Source organism: Dermatophagoides pteronyssinus, unplaced genomic scaffold (assembly GCF_027571235.1).
Source record: "Dermatophagoides pteronyssinus isolate colony J.1.1.1.1 unplaced genomic scaffold, Derpt_VIB-CSIC_2022.12 sq0009, whole genome shotgun sequence".
Classification (NCBI taxonomy): Eukaryota; Metazoa; Arthropoda; class Arachnida; order Sarcoptiformes; family Pyroglyphidae; genus Dermatophagoides; species Dermatophagoides pteronyssinus.
In genome coordinates, this window is record NW_027461533.1 from 1,291,314 (window position 1) to 1,311,277 (window position 19,964).

Genomic DNA, 19,964 nt, shown 5'->3' on the forward strand with positions numbered 1-19,964 from the left:
ACAATAGAACAAAACACATTGCTTGATTTGTACATTCATTCATTCATTGTCTCACTATGTTAGTGTATTTTGTATTCAACGAAATGAATGATTTTTTTTTAAAAAAAAGATGTGTCAAATACAGACAGGAGACCAGCAACAACAACAACAAAATTACAAAGAATAATAATAAGAAAGAATAGACAATGAAAAATGAATGATAAAATAATAAATGAATGAATGAATGAATAGTGTTTTTCTATCTATCTATCTATTCACATTCTATCGTTATGGTTCAATTTTTATTTTTTCATTTTCATTTTTTTATATTGTATCCGTTCGTTTGTTGTTGAATAAGACCGCTATATGTATTTTGTTATTGAAAAAAAAATGAAGATAGAAAGACAAACAAACAAATAGAATTGATGAATAGATCCAACAACAACAACAACAACAAAAACATCAAATGAAGATGTTACTATTATTATTTTTGGCAATGATGTAACGAAACAACATTTGGAACGTTTGGTTATTGCTTTGGTTTTTTTTCTCTTTATTATCATTCATTCAATTGTCGTCGACAATGACGACAACGAATTGATTGACTTATTAAATCAGCACGCAATGTGACCGAATTCATTTGTTCAAAATGTTCAAAAGAATGGAAAATCATTTTTCCTAATAATAAAAAAATCATAATAGAATTTCTGTTTGTCATTATTTCTGGTTCCGTTTTGTTGTTAAGGTTTTTTTCTTTTTTTGTTTTGGCCTAATTTCTATGGATTCTGTTTGTTTGCTTTGGTTTTTAATGAAAATTTTGTTGTTCTCTCTCCATTCATTTGTATTTCATTTCATCCGAAAAATCATAATGATGATGATGATCAATTGCATTGTTCGGGATTTTATCTTTATTCAAGAGTTTTTTTTATGATGATGATAGAAACCTCAAAAGAAAAAAAAACTAATAACAACAACAACAACAACAACAACGTCAACAACAAACCATATCGAAATTCTGTCTGTTGTTTTTCCCAATATATTCTTGTTTCACATTTGTTTGTTTGTTTTTGTGAATGATTGAGTGTATACCAAAAAAATTTATTTTCCATAAATAAAATGTGTATATCCAAGAATATCCGTTTGGGTCATCGTCGGGTTCAATTCAATTCTTATTTTCTTATTTCATTTTTGTTGTTTCATTTCTCTCTCTCTCTCATTTCGCTTGAAATGATGATTAATTATATTTTTCCGATTTTTATGTATAAAAACCCATTTCAAATGGAAACAACGACGACAATCCACTCAATTATTATGTTTGTTTGTTTGTTTCTCAATAGTTTTTTGTTGCACGTTTTTTTTTTTGGTTGATAAGTTCCTGTTGTTGTTGTTGTTATTATTATCATTATTTATTTGTTGTAAAATTCTTTGACTCTTGAATGTTTTATGATGTTGAAATGTACTTTTTAGCAAGAAAGAATTGTGTAGAAAATTCTCAAATTTCTATCTGGCATTCTATCATTGTCGTGTGTATACTATTTCTGTTGGTCAATTCTGTTGAAAAAATTCTTCCTCTTCATTTTTCTCTTTCAACAAAAAATATTTATGAAACAAAATAAAAATGATGAATTATTCGCCAAACAGAATAGAATTCTGTTTTTTTTGGCGGAATTTCTCATGTGAACAAATGAAAAATGAATGTACAAAATGAAAAAAACAAATGAAGAATTTCATATGATTTGCATATTTTTTTTTGTTTCCTATTATTTCCCTAAAACAGAAATTCTTTTGTCGGCATACAGAATAAAAGCAATATTGTTGTCGTTGTTGTTTACAAAAAAAATTTACATATTTTAAATTCAAAAACAAATATTTTTTTTAAAAAGAATTTTTCATTTCATTTTTTTTTGTTTGTCACCATTGCATCATCAAGTCCCATGTTGTATAATTAATTATACAATATTTTCTTGGTCATCCAAATGAATCATCGTGTGTTTGAAATACTGAAAAACACACAAAGAAAACTTTGCTTTACATTTTCATTCGAAAAAAACATTGACATTTTTGTTGTTGTTGTTACATGTTTCTTCTTAACTCCAACTGTGTTCCTGAATGAATTATACAACAAAAAAAAATGTTCCGTTTGTTTTGGTTATGTCAATTTTTTTGTTTGTTTGTTTCACTTCATTCATTGATTCATTGTCTATTGTGTTGATTATTGTGGTTTTTTGCCCTATCTTTCTCTCTAGCTTTCGCTCGTAATGTTATTAACATGTTGTTCACACATTTCCCTATTGTTCAAAGATGAAAAAAAACATCAATTCAATTCGTTTTTTCTTGTTATAACAAATTATTCAATCCATTTGTTTTGGATTCGATTCATGCAGTGCTATTGTGTTAACCGAGAAAAAAGGATTGTTAGTCTATTATAATGATGGTGTAAATTGATTTTGTATGCTATGTGTGTGTGTTTGTGTAACCATTCATAGATTTGAAATTTTTTTTCCGATATGACCTTTGATCTTGAGAGTTTTTAAAAAAAAAATCCAAATGATTTTTTTTTAGTATCTCTGATGAATAGTAATAGTAGAAAAGATGACACTAATGCTTGTGCAATCTACAAACATCGATATTGAATTTTTTTTCAAATGAAAAGATAGAAATTTTGAGATAAAACCATGGGACATTAAAAATAGCCAAAGAGAGAGAGAGAAAGATGGAATAGAAAATGTCTTGATCTGATATCTCATTTAAGCTTGAATAATAACGAATATTGAATGTTGACGATTGAATTTTTTTTTGAAAAATTAAAAAAAACGATATTATTATTATCCATAAATTCGCTGTTGATTAATTTCTTTTTTTCATTATTAATTCAATCAAAATTTATCAACAAAAAAAACTTTACAAAAATTTATTATGATAGGATTTCAACAACCAAAAAAAAGGTGATCATCAACAATTGATCTGATATACGATACATTCAAAAACTTGACAAAATTATTCAGATTTTTTAAATATTAGATTTATATGATTCATTTGACAATAATCATAATGATGATGATGATGATTTTACTGGTTTAATATATTAATTCATAGGGATGAAGATAGACAGGAAAATTTCGCAAAATTAATGTACTGGTTGACAACTAATTGGTATTACATCTTAATTTGTATCCATTTTGGTTGTATCATTGAAAGCTAAATCATTTTGAACATCTTTTTTTTTCTTTGCTTCAATCTAATTTCATATAAAATGTTCGACTAAATCATTCATTCATGTTTGATAGTGATCGAACTGCGTAATCCAATCCGTAGCGAATAAAGTTAATGTAAAAATTGAATATTTGAAGAAAAATCAAGATTATGGTCAACTAAAATAAAATAGCAATGTATCACTAATAAATGACAATCGAATTTCAATCAAGATTTTCATATGAAATCACACCTGCTATAAGATTTTCTTGATTCAATTTTATTTCATTTTTTTTTGGGCAACCAAAGAAAAAGTAATATCAAATATCTTAGTCTGATAACCATTACAACGTTTATTATCATTTATGCTGAACGAATTTTTTTCAGGAAAAAAATTTATATTAGTATGGAGGCAAGAACAAGAAAATTCAAAATGATCAATGATGATGTGTTATTGAATGCAGCATCAGTTAATGTTTTTTTTTTTTTTTTGAAATTGTGTTGTCATTGACACCATAAGCAAAGAAAGAAGAAAATGAAAAAAAATTATCACTTATTCCAGGTCTGTCTGTTTCCTATAATGATAATTGATTTCAAGTTTTGTTGGTTAAACTGTTTATTATCCGGTTACTTGATGTATTTTATCCGTTAATGACGAGCCCATTTCGTTTTTTTTTTCTGAAAAAATTTAAATTTTCTAAAATTCAATAAATTTCTTCACATTGACAGTTGTTCATTGATCAAAAAGCATGACAACAACAAAAATTAAAACTTTGATAATGTAATCTTTCCAGAGAAAAAAATTACTAATAATAATATCAAGATTAATTACAAAGATAGAATCATTTACAATGAAATTAACACTAATTTTTCAACCTGAACCATTTTTTTTTTTGAAAAAGTTTTTATTGAATTTTACCTATCAACATCATCATACTTGTTATCAAATCGAACAGATCAATCTGATTATTATCTTTAAAGTTAAAAAAAAAAAAATAAGAATTGTAAATAAAATTTGTAACAAATTTTTTATGCTAGTTTGTAGCTATAGCTAGTGATACTTTATCAATGAATCAACCATCAAAATTAAAAAAAATTGTAGTTTTTTTTTGGAAAATAATTTCCTTTACACCAACACAACAATCGATTATCAATCGTCAACAACCAATTTATAAGATAATAATATTCTCATAATCATCATCATAATCAGGTCATCATCATCATTTGATTTGGTCATGTCATCAATGAAAAAATAAATATTTTCGAAGAATAACATAACAAATAATGATTTTCTTTTGATTTTTTGATTTGGTGATTGATATGAACGCCCATTCTGTCAACAGCAAATATTGATGATTTTCTTATTCAAATTTGATTGTTTTTTTTCGTTGTTGTTATTCATCATTATCATCATGAACAATAATCGGAATTCTTTTATAGCCTAGATAACATTAGCATGACATTATTCTATTTGATTTGATGGTTGATGGTTGATGGTTGATGGTTGGTTGGTTGGTTGGTTGGTCAAGTCAGTCGGTCGGTATCTATTGAGGTGTGGAGATCAAACAACGAAAACAACCTTGTCAATCAAACTGAAGAAACAAATATATATCGAATGGAAGATTGATGAAAATAAAAAAACAAAGAAAATTAAGAACAAACGCCAATCTGGATTGTGATAAGGGAGAGAGAGAGAGAGAGAGAGAGGGAAAGAAATCTTTGGTCTCCTACCTAATTTTTTTTTCTTCTTCTTCATCATTTTCTTAATGATCTTTTAATGTTTTTTTTCTCCTCTCGATGACATTATGCTGATGATGCTACTGTATATTTTATGAACAATTATCTTTTTTTTGATAATTTAAGCTCGCGCCAGAAGAAATTCATTTGTGTGTGTGTCTGTGTCAGTCAAATGATTATTTCTTTCATTTTTTCATTTTATTTTAGCTGATTTCCGCCGATACTATCACATAATCATTATCAAACAGCAGTAGCAATGATGAATTTGATTTTATCTTATTTCGATATGTCGAACCCAATTCCAATTGGAGAAAGAAAAAAATTCTAACAATTGTATACAACACACAAACATAGACAAAAGAAGGTCGATAAATGTCTTTACCTGTCTTGTATAATAATGTCTCGATAATTGTCTTTAGATTGTTGTTGATGTTCATACAAACACACACACACACACACACATGTCCATATTCATGTCGATGATGATGATGATATCTTTTGTTGCTTATCATCACTATATGATCATCATGAATGGAATGGAAAAGTAGCCATACCTACGCGAGTATCATTTATGTTTGCTCTATGTTTGCTTTTTGATTTTTGATTTAAAGATTTTTTTTTCATTTAGTTAGGCTTGTCTTGTGTCTATGTTTGTGTTTTATTTGGTTGTTGTTGTTGTTGTTATTTTTCCTTTACCATTCTTTATTATTATTATCATTTTTGTTGATGATTCGATCCAATCTGACTGGCCTCTTGTTTTTTTTTGTTCGGATTATTATTATTATTATTATAAACGAATGATGATCATCATCATCATAATCGTCATTGATATATATCAATAATAATGATCATAGTTTAGTATCAACCATTACTACTATTTTGTTATAACTGAATTTTTGATTCGTTTGTTATCATTAATGGTTTTTTTTGCCTTCCTATCCAGGTTAGAGAGAGAGAGAGAGAGAGAGATGTATATCTATGGCTGTTGTTGTTATTATTATTCTATCGATTGTTGTTGTTATGAAACAAAAAAATTGATCGTAGAATTATAATGATCAAAAATCGTCAAAAATAATCAATGCAATACGGTTTTGTTAATCGAAATCGATGATGATGTATTTCTCCATCATCATAAAAGGCACAACACACAAAAACAAATGTAAAAGGAGGGAGAAGAAGAAAAACAAAAAAAAAGAAATGACAAGAGGATTGTAACTTTTTTTTGGCTTTTCGGCTAAACGATAAATGTACAAATCGATTTTGGCAAATCATCATCATCATCGATTTATTTTTATTATTATTCAATTTTTTTGTTTCATTGAAAGGTCAATCTAGACATCATAGATTGAATGATAATTAAGCATCGATAACAACAACAACAACAACAATAACAAAAAACCGAAAACAAAACAGAAAATAACACAGAAGCAGATTAATTCAATTAAATTATTTTCAACAACAACCAAAAAATAACCTTTTTTTTATGAAAAATATTTTAAATTTTGCAAATTCTATTTAATTAAATGAATAATAAAGATTATTATTATTAATATTATTATTAATGTTTGATAATTAATTAATATTATTCTTTAAACCACTATATAATCACAATTTAAAATGTCTAAATTCTATTGGAACAGTAATGGAGCGTGAAAAAGAATTTTATCGTCTGCTTTTGGAATTGACACGTGTTGAACAGTTAAAATTTCTTTCACAGATGAAATTAAATCTCAGTGCAGATGATCACATATATCGTTGGCATCATATGTTTGCATTGGATTCTGTATCGGATATTAAACCTGATTATACGTTGTTACCGATGAAACCGAAAATTCGTAAAAATTCATACACCACCATGACCAATAAAAAATCGACAACAATTCTTGATTATTTCAGACCGAAAACTGATTCAGTTGCAAAAATCGACGATAATAATAATAGTGATAAAGATGGTGATACGAATAAAATCCAATCCGGGTTGCTTAAAGGAATATCCGTCGGTTTATTGAATAAAGTTCGCGCAAAAGAAGCCGCCAAAAAAGCCAAGCGAATATCAACAAGTGTTCCAATGTCTGCGTTGGAATCACGTCGTCATTTAGAATATTTATCTCGATTCGAATTGGACGCAGCAGTCGGCTCGAAATGGATAAAAATTATTAAATTGCGGAATTCAAAGCAATATGTTCGAATCGATTGCAAGTATCCATTAGCCGAATTATTTTCGGCATTTAATCGACAAAAGCAAAAATTGCAATCAAATTGATTGAATTTTTGTCTATTATTTTTTCATTTTTTTCATAATTAATTATCAATCATTAATAATAATAATAATAATAATCTTCATTATCAAAAATCATATTAATCAATTATCGATCATTGATTTATTGAAAACGTTTGTTCACTCATTTTGCAATCATGATTGTCGTATTACAATTGTAATTGATCTAATAACTAATGATTGTTATTTTGTTGATTTCTAATTGTATTACATTTTCAAATAGTACAAACATCCTGTTGGATTAAGAACGTTCCAGTAGCGATATTCCTCGATAGTTGACCGGTTTAGTTTGTGAGGTTTAATTTTCATTACTTCAAATTAAGTTCATGGAGCACCTGATCAAGAAAAAATGGTTGTTTGATATGGTTACATATACAAGGGGAATTCAAACATCTTATTCAAGGATAAACTTTGATTTGGTAATCATTGATAATAATAGATAATTCGATGACAGGAATACACACACACACTAAATGATATTCATGATTTTGGTTTTTGAAGCCCAAAACAAAATTCACGATTAAATCATGGATAATTATGCAAATTTTTAAAACAATGAATTTAAAAAATTCTTCTATGCTTGCTACTGATGATATTTTTCTCATTTCATCAATCTCATTATTTTCGCAAATGTAATGTAATTACAATGATTGTTTTTTTTTGTATGTCTATTTTTAAAATTATTCAAATTTTTTAAAATCAAGTAGCCAAGTAGTAAATCAAGTGTCTTATTTAAATTTTTTTTGCAACAATCAATTTTATTTCGAAAAAAAAAAGAAAAAAAACAACGTTTCATTTGCAAATCTTACGATCAATGAAATCAACAAGACAACGAGATTCGATAATCTTTACTAATCAAAGTTTTTTCGTTGTTGTTGTTGTTCAGAATCCATCATTTATCCGTTGAAATTGTGGTCAATCAATCAATCAATTTGATTCGATCGATCGATCGATTGTAATTAATACTCTATTATTTGGCTATGTTCATCACATTTAACGATAATGATTGTAATTGTAAATATACATTATTTTAATATGTTAACAATTTTAAAAAAAAAGAAAAGAAATTGGCATTTAATTTTTTTTTTCGGCTAGATCGATTTGTTTAAGTTTTTTTTCTTCTTCGATTATAATCATCAAAATCCAGTGAATTAAAGGGGGGAATGCAAACATGAATAAATCACGTTTGTAAAGCAAAACAAACAAACATTATTTTTCTGGTTTGTTGTTACACCAGACAATTATCATCAAGATTGATTAGATGAATGAATGAATAACATTACCCAATTGTTATTTGTTTTTATTTGCTAAAAAAATGTTGGCAATCTAAATAATCATCATCATTATTATCATTGATAAATTTCAAGTCAATTTTTCTTCATTAAAATAAATATTGACGTCTATCATCTAAATAATGATGATGATCCGAAAAATCCTTTTTTTTCTTTATTTTTTATTTTTGAAATAAAAAAAATTTAAAATCCACATTGTTAAATTGATGCTGTTGTTGTTGTTGTTGTTGATAACATAGCCGCAAACCATTTTCTATCTCTCTCTTCCTCTCTTCACCGAAAGATCATGATGATTATGATCAACGGATTTTTTATTTAAATGATGACCAAAATGGCGTTAATTTATTATCCAAGCCATACAAATTGCCACATCGGATAACATTGAACGATTTATATCTGTATATGTTCAACGGAAGAATTTGTGAACTGATGTTTGATATTTTGTAGTAGGTGGTGGTTTCAGTAAAGGAAGAAAAGAAAATATATAGTAACTGTTTAATCGTTTTTGATCCAATTTTTTTGAACGAAAAACAACAAAAAACAAAAAACAAAAATACTGTTTTGTTATTTTGCAGGACATTCAGTATTTATAATCATTTATGATCATCATCATCATCAGAATAACTGCTGCTGTAACTGGATTGAAAATCAAAATCAAATCACAAATTGTATCTGATTTTTTTTTCTTCTTCAGATTCTTCTTATCTTTATTGAGTTTATTTTTTTCCCTTGACTTTAAAAAAAACAAGGCATTTTTTTTGAATAAAATACTCATTTGTGTTATATAAAATGTTATCGTTTCTCTGGTGGCCATTGGTCATAGGTTTATCGCTTTAAAAAAAGAAGATAAAAATGCAATGATTGAATATATACGACATTCAATGTTTATCATTAATCCAGATTAGTTGTTAGTTAAGGCCGGCTTACCACCACCACCACCACTTTGATTTATATGTTTAATCTATGTTATTATGATGTTTTCAATGTTCTGCCCCTTTTGTTTTTTATTTATCCTCCTCTTCTTTTTCATGTCATATAACCATTGTGATTATAATCATCATTAGCTTAAATTTTTTTTTTTGTCTGTTACTATTTTGGATTATTTGATTTTTGACATAATCCACAAGTTCAGGTAAATGATTTTTACAAGTAAATGATGTTGGTAGTGGTGATGGTGATATTTATCAAGAAAGATTATTATTATTTTAAAGCCTCTGATGATTACTTTTTGACATTTCTTTCGTTTTATTTGTTATTCTGCACAATAAATGATGACAAACGAACAAACAAACAAACAAACAATACAGGTTACGAAAAAATGTACGCCTACATTACTATACTGGGCCATTATTATTATTGCCAAACATGGTGATCATTTATCAATTATTACTGATAACGATTGTTTTTTTCTATGAATTTTGGTCATCAGGTAATGAAGATAATTTATTTGTTATCAAAATGACGATCACAGTTTTTTTAGTTTGTGGTAAATAAAAAAAACAATCCTAAGATTGAAGATCATGATCATCGTCGTCATCCGAAAATAAAAAACAAAAATTATTGAGAAAAAAAAACAATATTTATAAAGATTAATTCTTGAGGCTTTTCATATCAAGTAAACCGGGCAAGATCATTATACTGATAGTTTATTATCCAAATCTAACGAGCCTCAATCTTTTTTTTTTTTGATCATCATCGTGGTCATCATCTTTGTCTTTCTTTGTATAATTCTTGAAGTAATAATAAGTAACAACAAGGATAAAAAAAAAGAGACATTTATTATCATTTACTCTGTTTAATGTTCTTATACAACAACAAAAACCTAATCATAGAAAACGAATATTCGAAAAAAAGAAATAAATCGATTTTTTTCTTGGTGTTGTTGGTTGTTTTTGCAATCATATTTTCTTCGATTATTACTGTTAATCTTTTGCTTTACCATCTTCCACCTTTTTTCCCCTCAACACTCGATTTGGTTTAAAAAGCTGTTGATTCGTTCTGATCATTTGAATACCGAATTATTCGTTCGAATTTAATGGACGTTGACTGCCATCTGGTTGAAAAAATTTTCGTCGAAAAAAAAATAAACATTTGATTTTAGCGTTTGATAATTTTTTTAATTATAAAAATAATTAAAAACACAAAAAAATACAAACTCATTGAATGAATGTTCATAGAAATTGATTACAAATGGTCAAATGAATAATTAAATAAAATAATTACAAAATTATGATTTTTTTAAAAAATAATTCTAATCAGTAATTGTAATGAACAATTTTTTCATCATAAAATTCATAGTTAGCTATATCCATTATACACACAAAAAAACGATATCCTTTTATTGTCATTGTTTTTTTTCATATAATTAATTAATGATTGCAATCAATGAATTTTTCTATTTACAATTATATAAATTTATATTAATTTATAAATCATCCCAAATGGATCAATTTGTTTCTTATAATGATATGCATGAAAATTAAGGTAAATAGCCATTATTCAATTTTGATTGCTTTATCATTGTTTATTTTGCCATTATTCTTATTTCTTGTACATTCCGATTGATGACCAGCTTTCCAATGTTTTAGTTGACATTCTGGTGAACAATAATTTGTTTTGAAACAACTATAGAATTAACAACAACAATAACAAAAATTAGTATTAGAAAATCAAAATAAGAATAATTTTACATACCAGAAATAATTTGCTTCTGCTTCACACAATGCACACTATTTTTGTTGTTGAACAAAAGGAGAAAAAATTAAAAATAATCATCAATCTATCATTAAAATACATACCCATTGTTTTCGTTTTACTTGGGAAATTTCTCGTTTATAACGTTCTTCCATTTGTTTGATGACCGCTGGATTATATCGTTTATTGAGATCACGCTCATTTTTAACAATCATTTCTAATTCTGTTGTTTTATTTGTCAAACGATATACTTGTTGTTTAGATTCTTCAAGTTCTCGTTTGAGCTAGAAATTTTTTTCAATCAAAAACAAAAATGATGATAAATGAAAATGTTTAGCAAAATCAAATTACAAACCTTTGAAATTTCATTTTTGCTTTGTGCTTCAAGAAATTCTCTAAATTTTTTAAATGCTTTAACACTATTCGTCAAACAAGCACGATTACAGGCACTATCTTGAAGATAACTTTTTTCCAACAAACAACGTGCTTTTTGTGAATGTTCAAACGATGATGGTTCAACATTTTTTGATGGCCTACCACGTTTTCGTGGACTTATCTGAATATCTTCCGGTTCAAATTCATCTTTTTGCAATATGTATTGTGCTAGATAATCGCCACGATAATGAGGTATTTTTTGATTGTTCGTTTCTACATGAAAAAGATATGAATTGACAAGATTTTGATTCTTTTTTGTTGGTACATAAATTTGTGCTGGCGAATAATCAATATATTTTTTTGGTGGTTCTGAAAATGGTGATTCATTTACAAATCCATTGGTTTTGTGTGGAAAATTTTCAGCAAATTTAGATCGATCTACCATCAAATTATTCGGCATCATCATTCTTGGTTGTAAATGATTTATTGGATAATATTGATGATACTGATCAGACAAAATTTGTTGTTGATGATGATGATGACTCAAATTCAGTCGTTGCTGTTCATCTTTTTTTGCTTTTTCATACTCAAGATAATAATTTATATGATCTTCCAATTGTTCGTCATCATAAAGATATGGTTCTTCATCGTCATCGTCATCCATCACAGTAGAATTATTTTGTTTAATAACATTGTTTTGATCATTATTATTATGTACTTCTTCATTTTTGGATGTTTCATCTATTTGTGAAGTATTTTGTTCATTACCACAATCATTATCTGTGATACGATCTTCATCAGTTTCACCTTCACTGTTTAAAGGTTTAAGAAAACTACTTGGTGGATTCGATACTTTCTGAGAGTTTGTTGCAAAATCAGTCGAATTTTGAATCAAGTCATTTTTATTATTGTTATCAGTCTTTTCTGATTTTATCAAATAATCATTCGAGATTGTAACATATTCATGCGTAGATTGATAAGACTCAGCATTATTATTGTAATATTGTCCACAATTATTAATAATTTTAGGAATTGAATTTTGTGATAAAAGAGAAACCAAAGTATTTGATTCCATAGATTTATTGCAATTGGCTTTTAGAACCTATGAAAATAGAAAATTAATCACCAAAATAAAAGAAAGCAAAAAAACAAACAAACCTTATTTAGAATTGATGGTGATGGCTTAGATAATGTTGATGATAAAATCGAATTGGGTGGAATTGATTTGGTCGCAACTACCGGTGGTACATGCTTAGGTGTTGTCACTTCATTCATTAACAATTTTCTACGCGCTTTAATCAACTGTCGTTCACGTTCAATTTCTCGTAGTTTTTTCGAATATTTAGGTGAATAATTATTAGAATTAGATGGAGATGATGGCGGCAATTTTGCTTTTTTATTTAATGATGATGAGGTAGATGTTAAGCAACGAAGTTCATTTTTATTTCGTTTGACTGTCGATATTGATTTCTGTGTCCATTTTTTAGGTGATAAACGTTGTGTTTGTTTTATTTTTTCAGATGATTTTGAGGAAGACAGAATTTGATGATTAACAACAGGTGAATGAAATAGTTTAGGTTTGCGGCCACGTTTTGATGATGTTTCTAGACTAGTATTTGTTGATAAACTATCGATGCTATTATTGTCGGACGGACGAGAATTATAGTTTGGCGAGTATATTATTTTTTTCTTACGGATTCGATTTTTTGTTGAAAGTGATGTTTTCTCTCTTGGTGATTTCATTCGTTTTTTTCCTATCGATTGTGTCGTTATTAAGCTTGATGATGATGAAAATTTTCTAGGTCTGCCACAAGCTCTTTTCTTTGGTTGTTCTATTGAAATATTTTTCTCATTTGTTTCAGTAGAATCTTCAGCTTCACTATCATCAGTAGAATCATCAACATCAGTAGCATTATCTTCGGATTTTATTTTCGAATCATTTGACTGAGAATTAGGATCGTGTTCAGTCTGTTCACCATCTTCATCGATGTTATTTTCTTCAATCACACTGTTGCTTTCTTCAGTCATCAGATCTTCGGAACAACCCTCATCATCATTTTCATTAATTGCTTGCCGAAAAAATTTCGATTTCACTTTTCGTTTTGTTCGTCGAATTGATTCATCTCCATTTTTTAAATTGCACTTGTTGTCGGAATTATTTTTTGCACAATGAATTTCATCTTTTTTACCACTAATTTTCAAAAGCGATGAATGTGTTTCATTTTTCAATTCATCCGTTGATTCCAATAATTCCCTATATGCGCGTAATTCTTGTAGAGCTTTATCTAGCGATGGCATTGGTTTCAGTATGTTTAATTCGGACAATGATGAATTAATATCTTTGATATTTGCTTTGTCAATCAATGAACGTTCATGATTCGAACCAAAAAATCTTACATCCAATTGGTTACAACCAGCAATTTCATCACTGTTACGTGGATAAATAACTTTGGCTGGCCAATAAGGATAGCCTTTTTGCTTAGCAAAAACCAACATATGTGGCGGATCACAAGGCCAACAAAACCATAACTTATTGTTTTGACGATTTGAATTACGATAACAATCAACACAACCAATCATTTCTTTTAATTCATATCTAGTAGCTTCAAGCATACGTGATAATGCATCACGTATTCTTCGTTGTACGGTTGGTGATTGTTCGGATTGTGAACAAACAACCACTTCTAACATGTGACGGACAGTAAGACAATCACCCAAAAACTCTCCAATAGTTTTATATTGACAATCTTGTAAATATTTTTCAATATCAACAAGTTCGACAGGTTTGTATGAAAGATAATTCATTGCCAATTGATTTAATAAATCTTTAGGACTAATAATTGATTTTTTGTACTTGTTCGTTTCTGATGATGATTCACCATTCATTTCTTGACTTGAAACTGATGAAGATGTGGACGATGATGGCAAAGAAGATATTATTTTTGATGATATTAATGATGACATAGAAGTTGTATTATACAATAATTGTTTCATATTTAGTAAGGAATGTGATATTTGATGAGATGCTTTTGCTTTGAATCGAGTGTAAGTATAGCTCAAAATTTGATTGAATTCTTTTTGATCAAAATGACGAGATCCAACTGAAAAAGATGAATATTTTTGAATTAATAAACAAACAGGACAGGTAAATGTTTCACTCGAAGAATTACTAGAATTTATGCGATCATTTTCAGGAATTATTTGATCAATAAATTCTACTGCTTGTTGAACACATTTTCGGTGATAAACACGCCAACAATGTTGACATTTAATTAGTATTAGAGATGATGAACAAGTTTCATTACTTTCATTATCATTACTATCATTGTTGGTTTTACTTTTGTAATTTATACGATGACATTCAAAACAATACCAATCATGTGATGGAAATTTTACCGTTTCATGAGGCAAACCAATCAAACATTCGATTTCGTTGTTTTCAACATTATGATCCTCACTATCATTCACATTGCCGTTCATCACCATCAATTGACCATCTTCAGCAGATTTATTTCGTTGTTTTCGAATCAAACCTTCATCAATAGCTTTTTCGATTGACTTTGAAACATTTTCAGAATTCTCTAACTGAGAAAAATGTTCCACCAGATATTCAACCAAACATTTTTGTTCAACCAATACTTGATCGTAATCACATCCAATACCATCGCTGCCATTATCATGTTGTTTAAGTGAAAGTTGAATTATTGCCGACCAAATTCCATGGGTAATTTCAGGATCTAATGTACGTCTTAGTTTAGCCGTATCAACGTCGTCAATTAGCATTTTTTCTTTAACATGTATAGAATAATGTCGGCTTTTGTTTTTGTTAAATTGATTGATTGGAAGCTGAAGAAAGTGATGAAAAAAAACAGTAATCACTTATTAAATTATAACATTATGCCGGTAGATATAAATCTGTAAAATTATAAAAAAAATAAAAAATATAAATTTTGAATCTAATAATAAAACACGATGGTTGCATATTTAAACTTTAAAAATTAATTACATCATCTCATGAATATAAAATGATTAATAACAAAGTTGTTGTTAAGATGTTGTGTTTTGATTACACAACAGACATGCGGATTAACTTATGGCGCCAAATTGAAAAAACAAACACAACACATAAACACATATGGTCAAAATTTTTATAATTCAAATTTTTCATCTGATAATTTCTTCGATTGGGCGTTTTTTCTAATTGATTTTAAAAAAAGGATCACCAATAAGGGAAAAAACATCAGTTTTATTAGCCTTTTTCCATATAATTTTGTTTGGAATAGCGAAAAATGGCCGACCAAAATATACATCAATATACGCACTACTCGCACATACAGAAACAGGAGAAGCTATTGAGAAAAGCATGTTAACATATACACACACACACAGAGATATACATTCAAATATGTATTGCATTGAGAGAGAGAGAGAAAGCAAGCAAATATTGTGAGTCAATGCGTGTTTGTATATGTTGGATATACTTAAGTATAAACGCACGCACGCACAGCCGACTAAAACGTCCACATCCATCATCATCATCATCATCATCACATACAATCCAATAATATTCCAAACAATTTTTTTTTCAAATATTGAAAGACGAGTCTTTTTCATTGGTTTCTATGTGATGTGAGTGTTTGTATTATATTGGTCATATAATATTATGGATGGATAACGCATAGATACCGAATTTCATCATTATTGCTATTTGTGGATATTTTGTTCATCATCATGAAAAATGAGCCATTTTGACTTTCTCTCATAAACATTTTTTAAAAATCTATATTTTTAGGTATAATAAAGATAGCTGATGATGATGACAAATGTTTTTTATTCAACCTGTTACAATCCGAAAAGGTATAATGCACTTTGACACGACAGAAAGGTATATACAGGAGGTCATATATGAAGATATATTTGTGTCAGAGACGCCACACAAATATATTGCGCGCCAGAAACGAGAAGACAAAACCGGACAGTACCTTTATGCATGGTTATGCTGTTCAAGGTAGTTATTGACAGCTAGAAATGAGGCTACTCGATTTTAGTTGTTTATGTTTTTAATCTATCGAAATTCGAGTAGGTCAAAAAAACAACATTGAGTATTTTGAAATTTTCGATTCAAAATATTATACCATTAGGTAAAATATCCGAAAAATATTGAATTTTTTTTTGTTGATAAGAAAAAAATTAAGCTATCTAATGATAATAGGCGTACAGAAAAATTGAACAAAATAAAGGTTACATCATTGAATCAAGCAAAACATATTTACACACAAATCAGCTGTTAAGTTTAATACGATCGTAATAGTCAAAAAGTAAACAGATAATATAAATTTACCTTTAATTACCAAAATTTAAATTGATGAAATAATCATATAAACGATGTGATTTTTTTACGAATCGTTAAAAATTAAAATTGTTGAAAAACAAAACATAGATTTTGATGATGAAGTTGTAAGCCAAAATAGATACACAAACATTTTAAAGCAATAACGATGACACAAAAATTGTTCACGACTATGTAACGGGCATATTCGAAGCGGCTTTCGGGATTCGATGATGATTGTGCTCGAGCTAGATCCAACAGTTTTCAACATAAAGAGTAGAAGCATTGTTTAATGTTGATCACCTGATGTGAATCGAAAACATTCGTTAATGCTTCTACAATTGCATTTTTTTCTCTTAAAATAATATTTTTTTGGGAAACAGTATCGATACAATCGATTTTAAAGGAATAATCAAAAAAAAAAAAAAATCCGAAAAATTTGAAGTTTGAATTCAAAATCAACAAGTTTATTTACAAATTAAAATAAAATTATTTTCGATTATTAACAATTCATAAGTAGCCAATTGTTGTTTATCTTGTTTTTCCTGCTGTATTATAGTCGAAATTTTTCTGAAAATTATTTTCAGTCTTTTCATTTAATGATTGTTTTTGTTCGGTAAAATTATTCGGTGTAACAACAATTGGCGCAGAACGTAATCGAGGATTATGTTGCTCCAATTTACGAAGCCATAGTAATAAAGATTCTTGACTAGATGTACCGGTAGCAGCAATAGCTAATATTGTTCCATCATCTTGTTGATGTATTTTACTTTTTGGATTAATGCCTTCTTCAAAATCCAGGTAGCCAAAATTGGATAAAGGTATATTCGAGACATCTATCATTAAATAAATGAAAAAAAATTATCATTCATCATCAAAAGATCAAGTAGTAATACTGACCATTAATCTCTTGTTCAGATTTTAGAAATTCTTCAACTAGATCACGATCTTCTTTGACTCTTGTTTCTCGAGCATAGAGAACAAAATATGAAATAGAATTATATGCAACCCATACTTGAAATGGTCCATCAACAGATAAACGATACTTTTCCAAATCTAATTCTTCAATTAATTTACATTGGCTATCACTTTGTGCAAAACACATCCAAGTATCTTCGGCTGATTCATCGATTTGTTTCGTCTACAAAGAGTAATGGTGAAAAAAAAATTTGAACTTTTAAGTAAGATAAATAAAATGAGTTACTTACGCGATAAACATAAACTTCTGTTTGTGGATCAATATAAAATGTCATACGTCGAAGAGCTACGATTGCTAATTCTAAAGAATCTGTAGGTATTTTCTCGGGAAATGGAAATGGATTAGCATTCTTGAATTTGGTCATCCAATAAGTCATTCGAGCACAACGTTCCCATACCAATGAATATTTGGAAAAAGCATCGATAATGATTGATTCAAATTCTTTATCAGGCATAATACCGTTCTCTTCCATTTGTATGAGAATTTTAAGGGCTGTTTGTTGTTGAACATAATGTGCAAAAAATCCTGCAGCTATTTTACTGGTCGGAACAAAAGCACCTTTAGGAAAAACTCGCATCAAGGCTTTATATGAATCGATATCTTTATGAACACCAAATTCTTTCATTGCCGGCAATGCAGCAGTGATGAATTCGGTATATCCAAAACGTTTCATTTTACGGATGTTATTAAAATCTTCAATTGTGTCAACGAAATGTTTTTTATCATAATCTGCTTTGAGACCTTCTTCATTGAAAAAATCACGAATTCTTACCAATTCTTTTGTTCGAATACCGGGTGATTCTTCACCTTCTTTCTTTTTTGGTGGAAACAATGCCATAGATCGGATAGCATTTTGATTTAAAAATGTTGTAAATCGTGGATTTTGTAAAAAATGATAAATATTTGATGAAATTTTACATAACATACGTGAAGACATGTTGTAATTTGAATTCCAATTCGATTCAAAACATGTGATTCAAAATATTTCAATGAAAACAAACATGAGGATACCACTATCGATTCTTTTATCATTCATCGATAGTATCGAAATTTTTTTTTGTATGTTAGCCATTTCGAACACTTTTTCCTCTGAAATTACTATCCTTATTGAATGATTTGATTCAATAGATTAAAAAACATTATCATTTTATTATTGAAATTAAATCAAAAACAAATTCCATAAATGGAAATCACCATAGAAATATTGTGAATTGTTTTGTTTGATCCATCATCATCCTGTCTGCAATCAAACATTTATTTCAATGTTTTTTCAATATATTTTACAAGGAAATCATTATGTATGTTTTGAAATTGATATTTTACATATCCAATTGAAATGTTTAAATAACTATCATTATAGGTTTTTTTATTTATTTTGTCAATCATTTTGGCTTGTATAATTGATTTGGGTCAATTCTTGGCTTGGTAAATGGTTTTTTTTGCAATTCCAATGGCAATACAGAAGTCATTAGTGATATTATTGGCAATCTTGGAAAAAAAAACATTAATCTGGTTATAATATAATGGCATACAAAATAAATGGCCACGATGATCTACTATATTGATTTTTATTGCTGGTGATCATCATCATCATCATCATCATTTGAATTTTTGTTATTGATTAATATAGCAATTATATTCATAATAATGTTTGAAAATAGGAAAAATATTTACCAAATCAATGATGATGATGATCAGTTTGACGATGAAATTCATCCTTTTTCAATATATTTATGGATAGACAACATCAACTTGTTGAATCTTTCATAATGTTAAAAAAAGTAATTATACCAGATGCATTCTGATGGTGATCGAAAACAAAAATATCGATCATTTCTGGTCTATTTTAATGGTATTCCATGGTAGTTATAATGTCACCACATAAAATAAAATCAATTTATGATGCTAATGATCATTATATAAAAGCCATTAAAATGAAATATTCGGGAAATTTCCAATACTTTGGATAATTATTATTGGTGATAGTTTCGATTTCATCTGAAAAAAATGATCTAATTGAACGATACGATCCGATGGGCCGACAATACAATTCAGAAGAAGAAGAAAAAAAAATATTAATGATCAAAATTTCATAAACAAAACAATCAT

At 28.1% G+C, this 19,964-nt stretch overlaps 2 protein-coding genes across 3 annotated transcripts; both read right to left on the bottom strand.

Annotated features, from left to right (window-relative positions):
* Window positions 1-10,789: 10,789 nt before the first annotated feature.
* Window positions 10,790-17,242, bottom strand: LOC113794582 (uncharacterized). 2 transcript variants are annotated; one of them, XM_027344702.2, is made up of 6 exons: window positions 16,889-17,242; window positions 12,706-15,462; window positions 11,528-12,649; window positions 11,277-11,456; window positions 11,173-11,207; window positions 10,790-11,103 (listed from the first exon to the last, which is right to left on the bottom strand). In XM_027344702.2, exons 2-6 carry the CDS (start codon window positions 15,328-15,330, stop codon window positions 10,974-10,976), a joined length of 4,092 nt encoding a protein of 1,363 aa, XP_027200503.2. In that variant the 5' UTR covers window positions 15,331-15,462; window positions 16,889-17,242; the 3' UTR covers window positions 10,790-10,973. The 2 variants fall into 2 exon arrangements, with proteins under 2 accessions (XP_027200503.2, XP_075677270.1); XM_075821155.1 differs by lacking the exon at window positions 16,889-17,242 and adding an exon at window positions 15,554-15,809.
* Window positions 17,243-17,321: 79 nt separating this feature from the next.
* ECSIT (evolutionarily conserved signaling intermediate in Toll pathway, mitochondrial) lies at window positions 17,322-18,862 on the bottom strand. Its single transcript, XM_075821250.1, has 3 exons — window positions 18,085-18,862; window positions 17,777-18,017; window positions 17,322-17,712 (listed from the first exon to the last, which is right to left on the bottom strand). Exons 1-3 carry the CDS (start codon window positions 18,790-18,792, stop codon window positions 17,408-17,410), a joined length of 1,254 nt encoding a protein of 417 aa, XP_075677365.1. The 5' UTR covers window positions 18,793-18,862; the 3' UTR covers window positions 17,322-17,407.
* Between the last annotated feature and the right edge of the window lie 1,102 nt (window positions 18,863-19,964).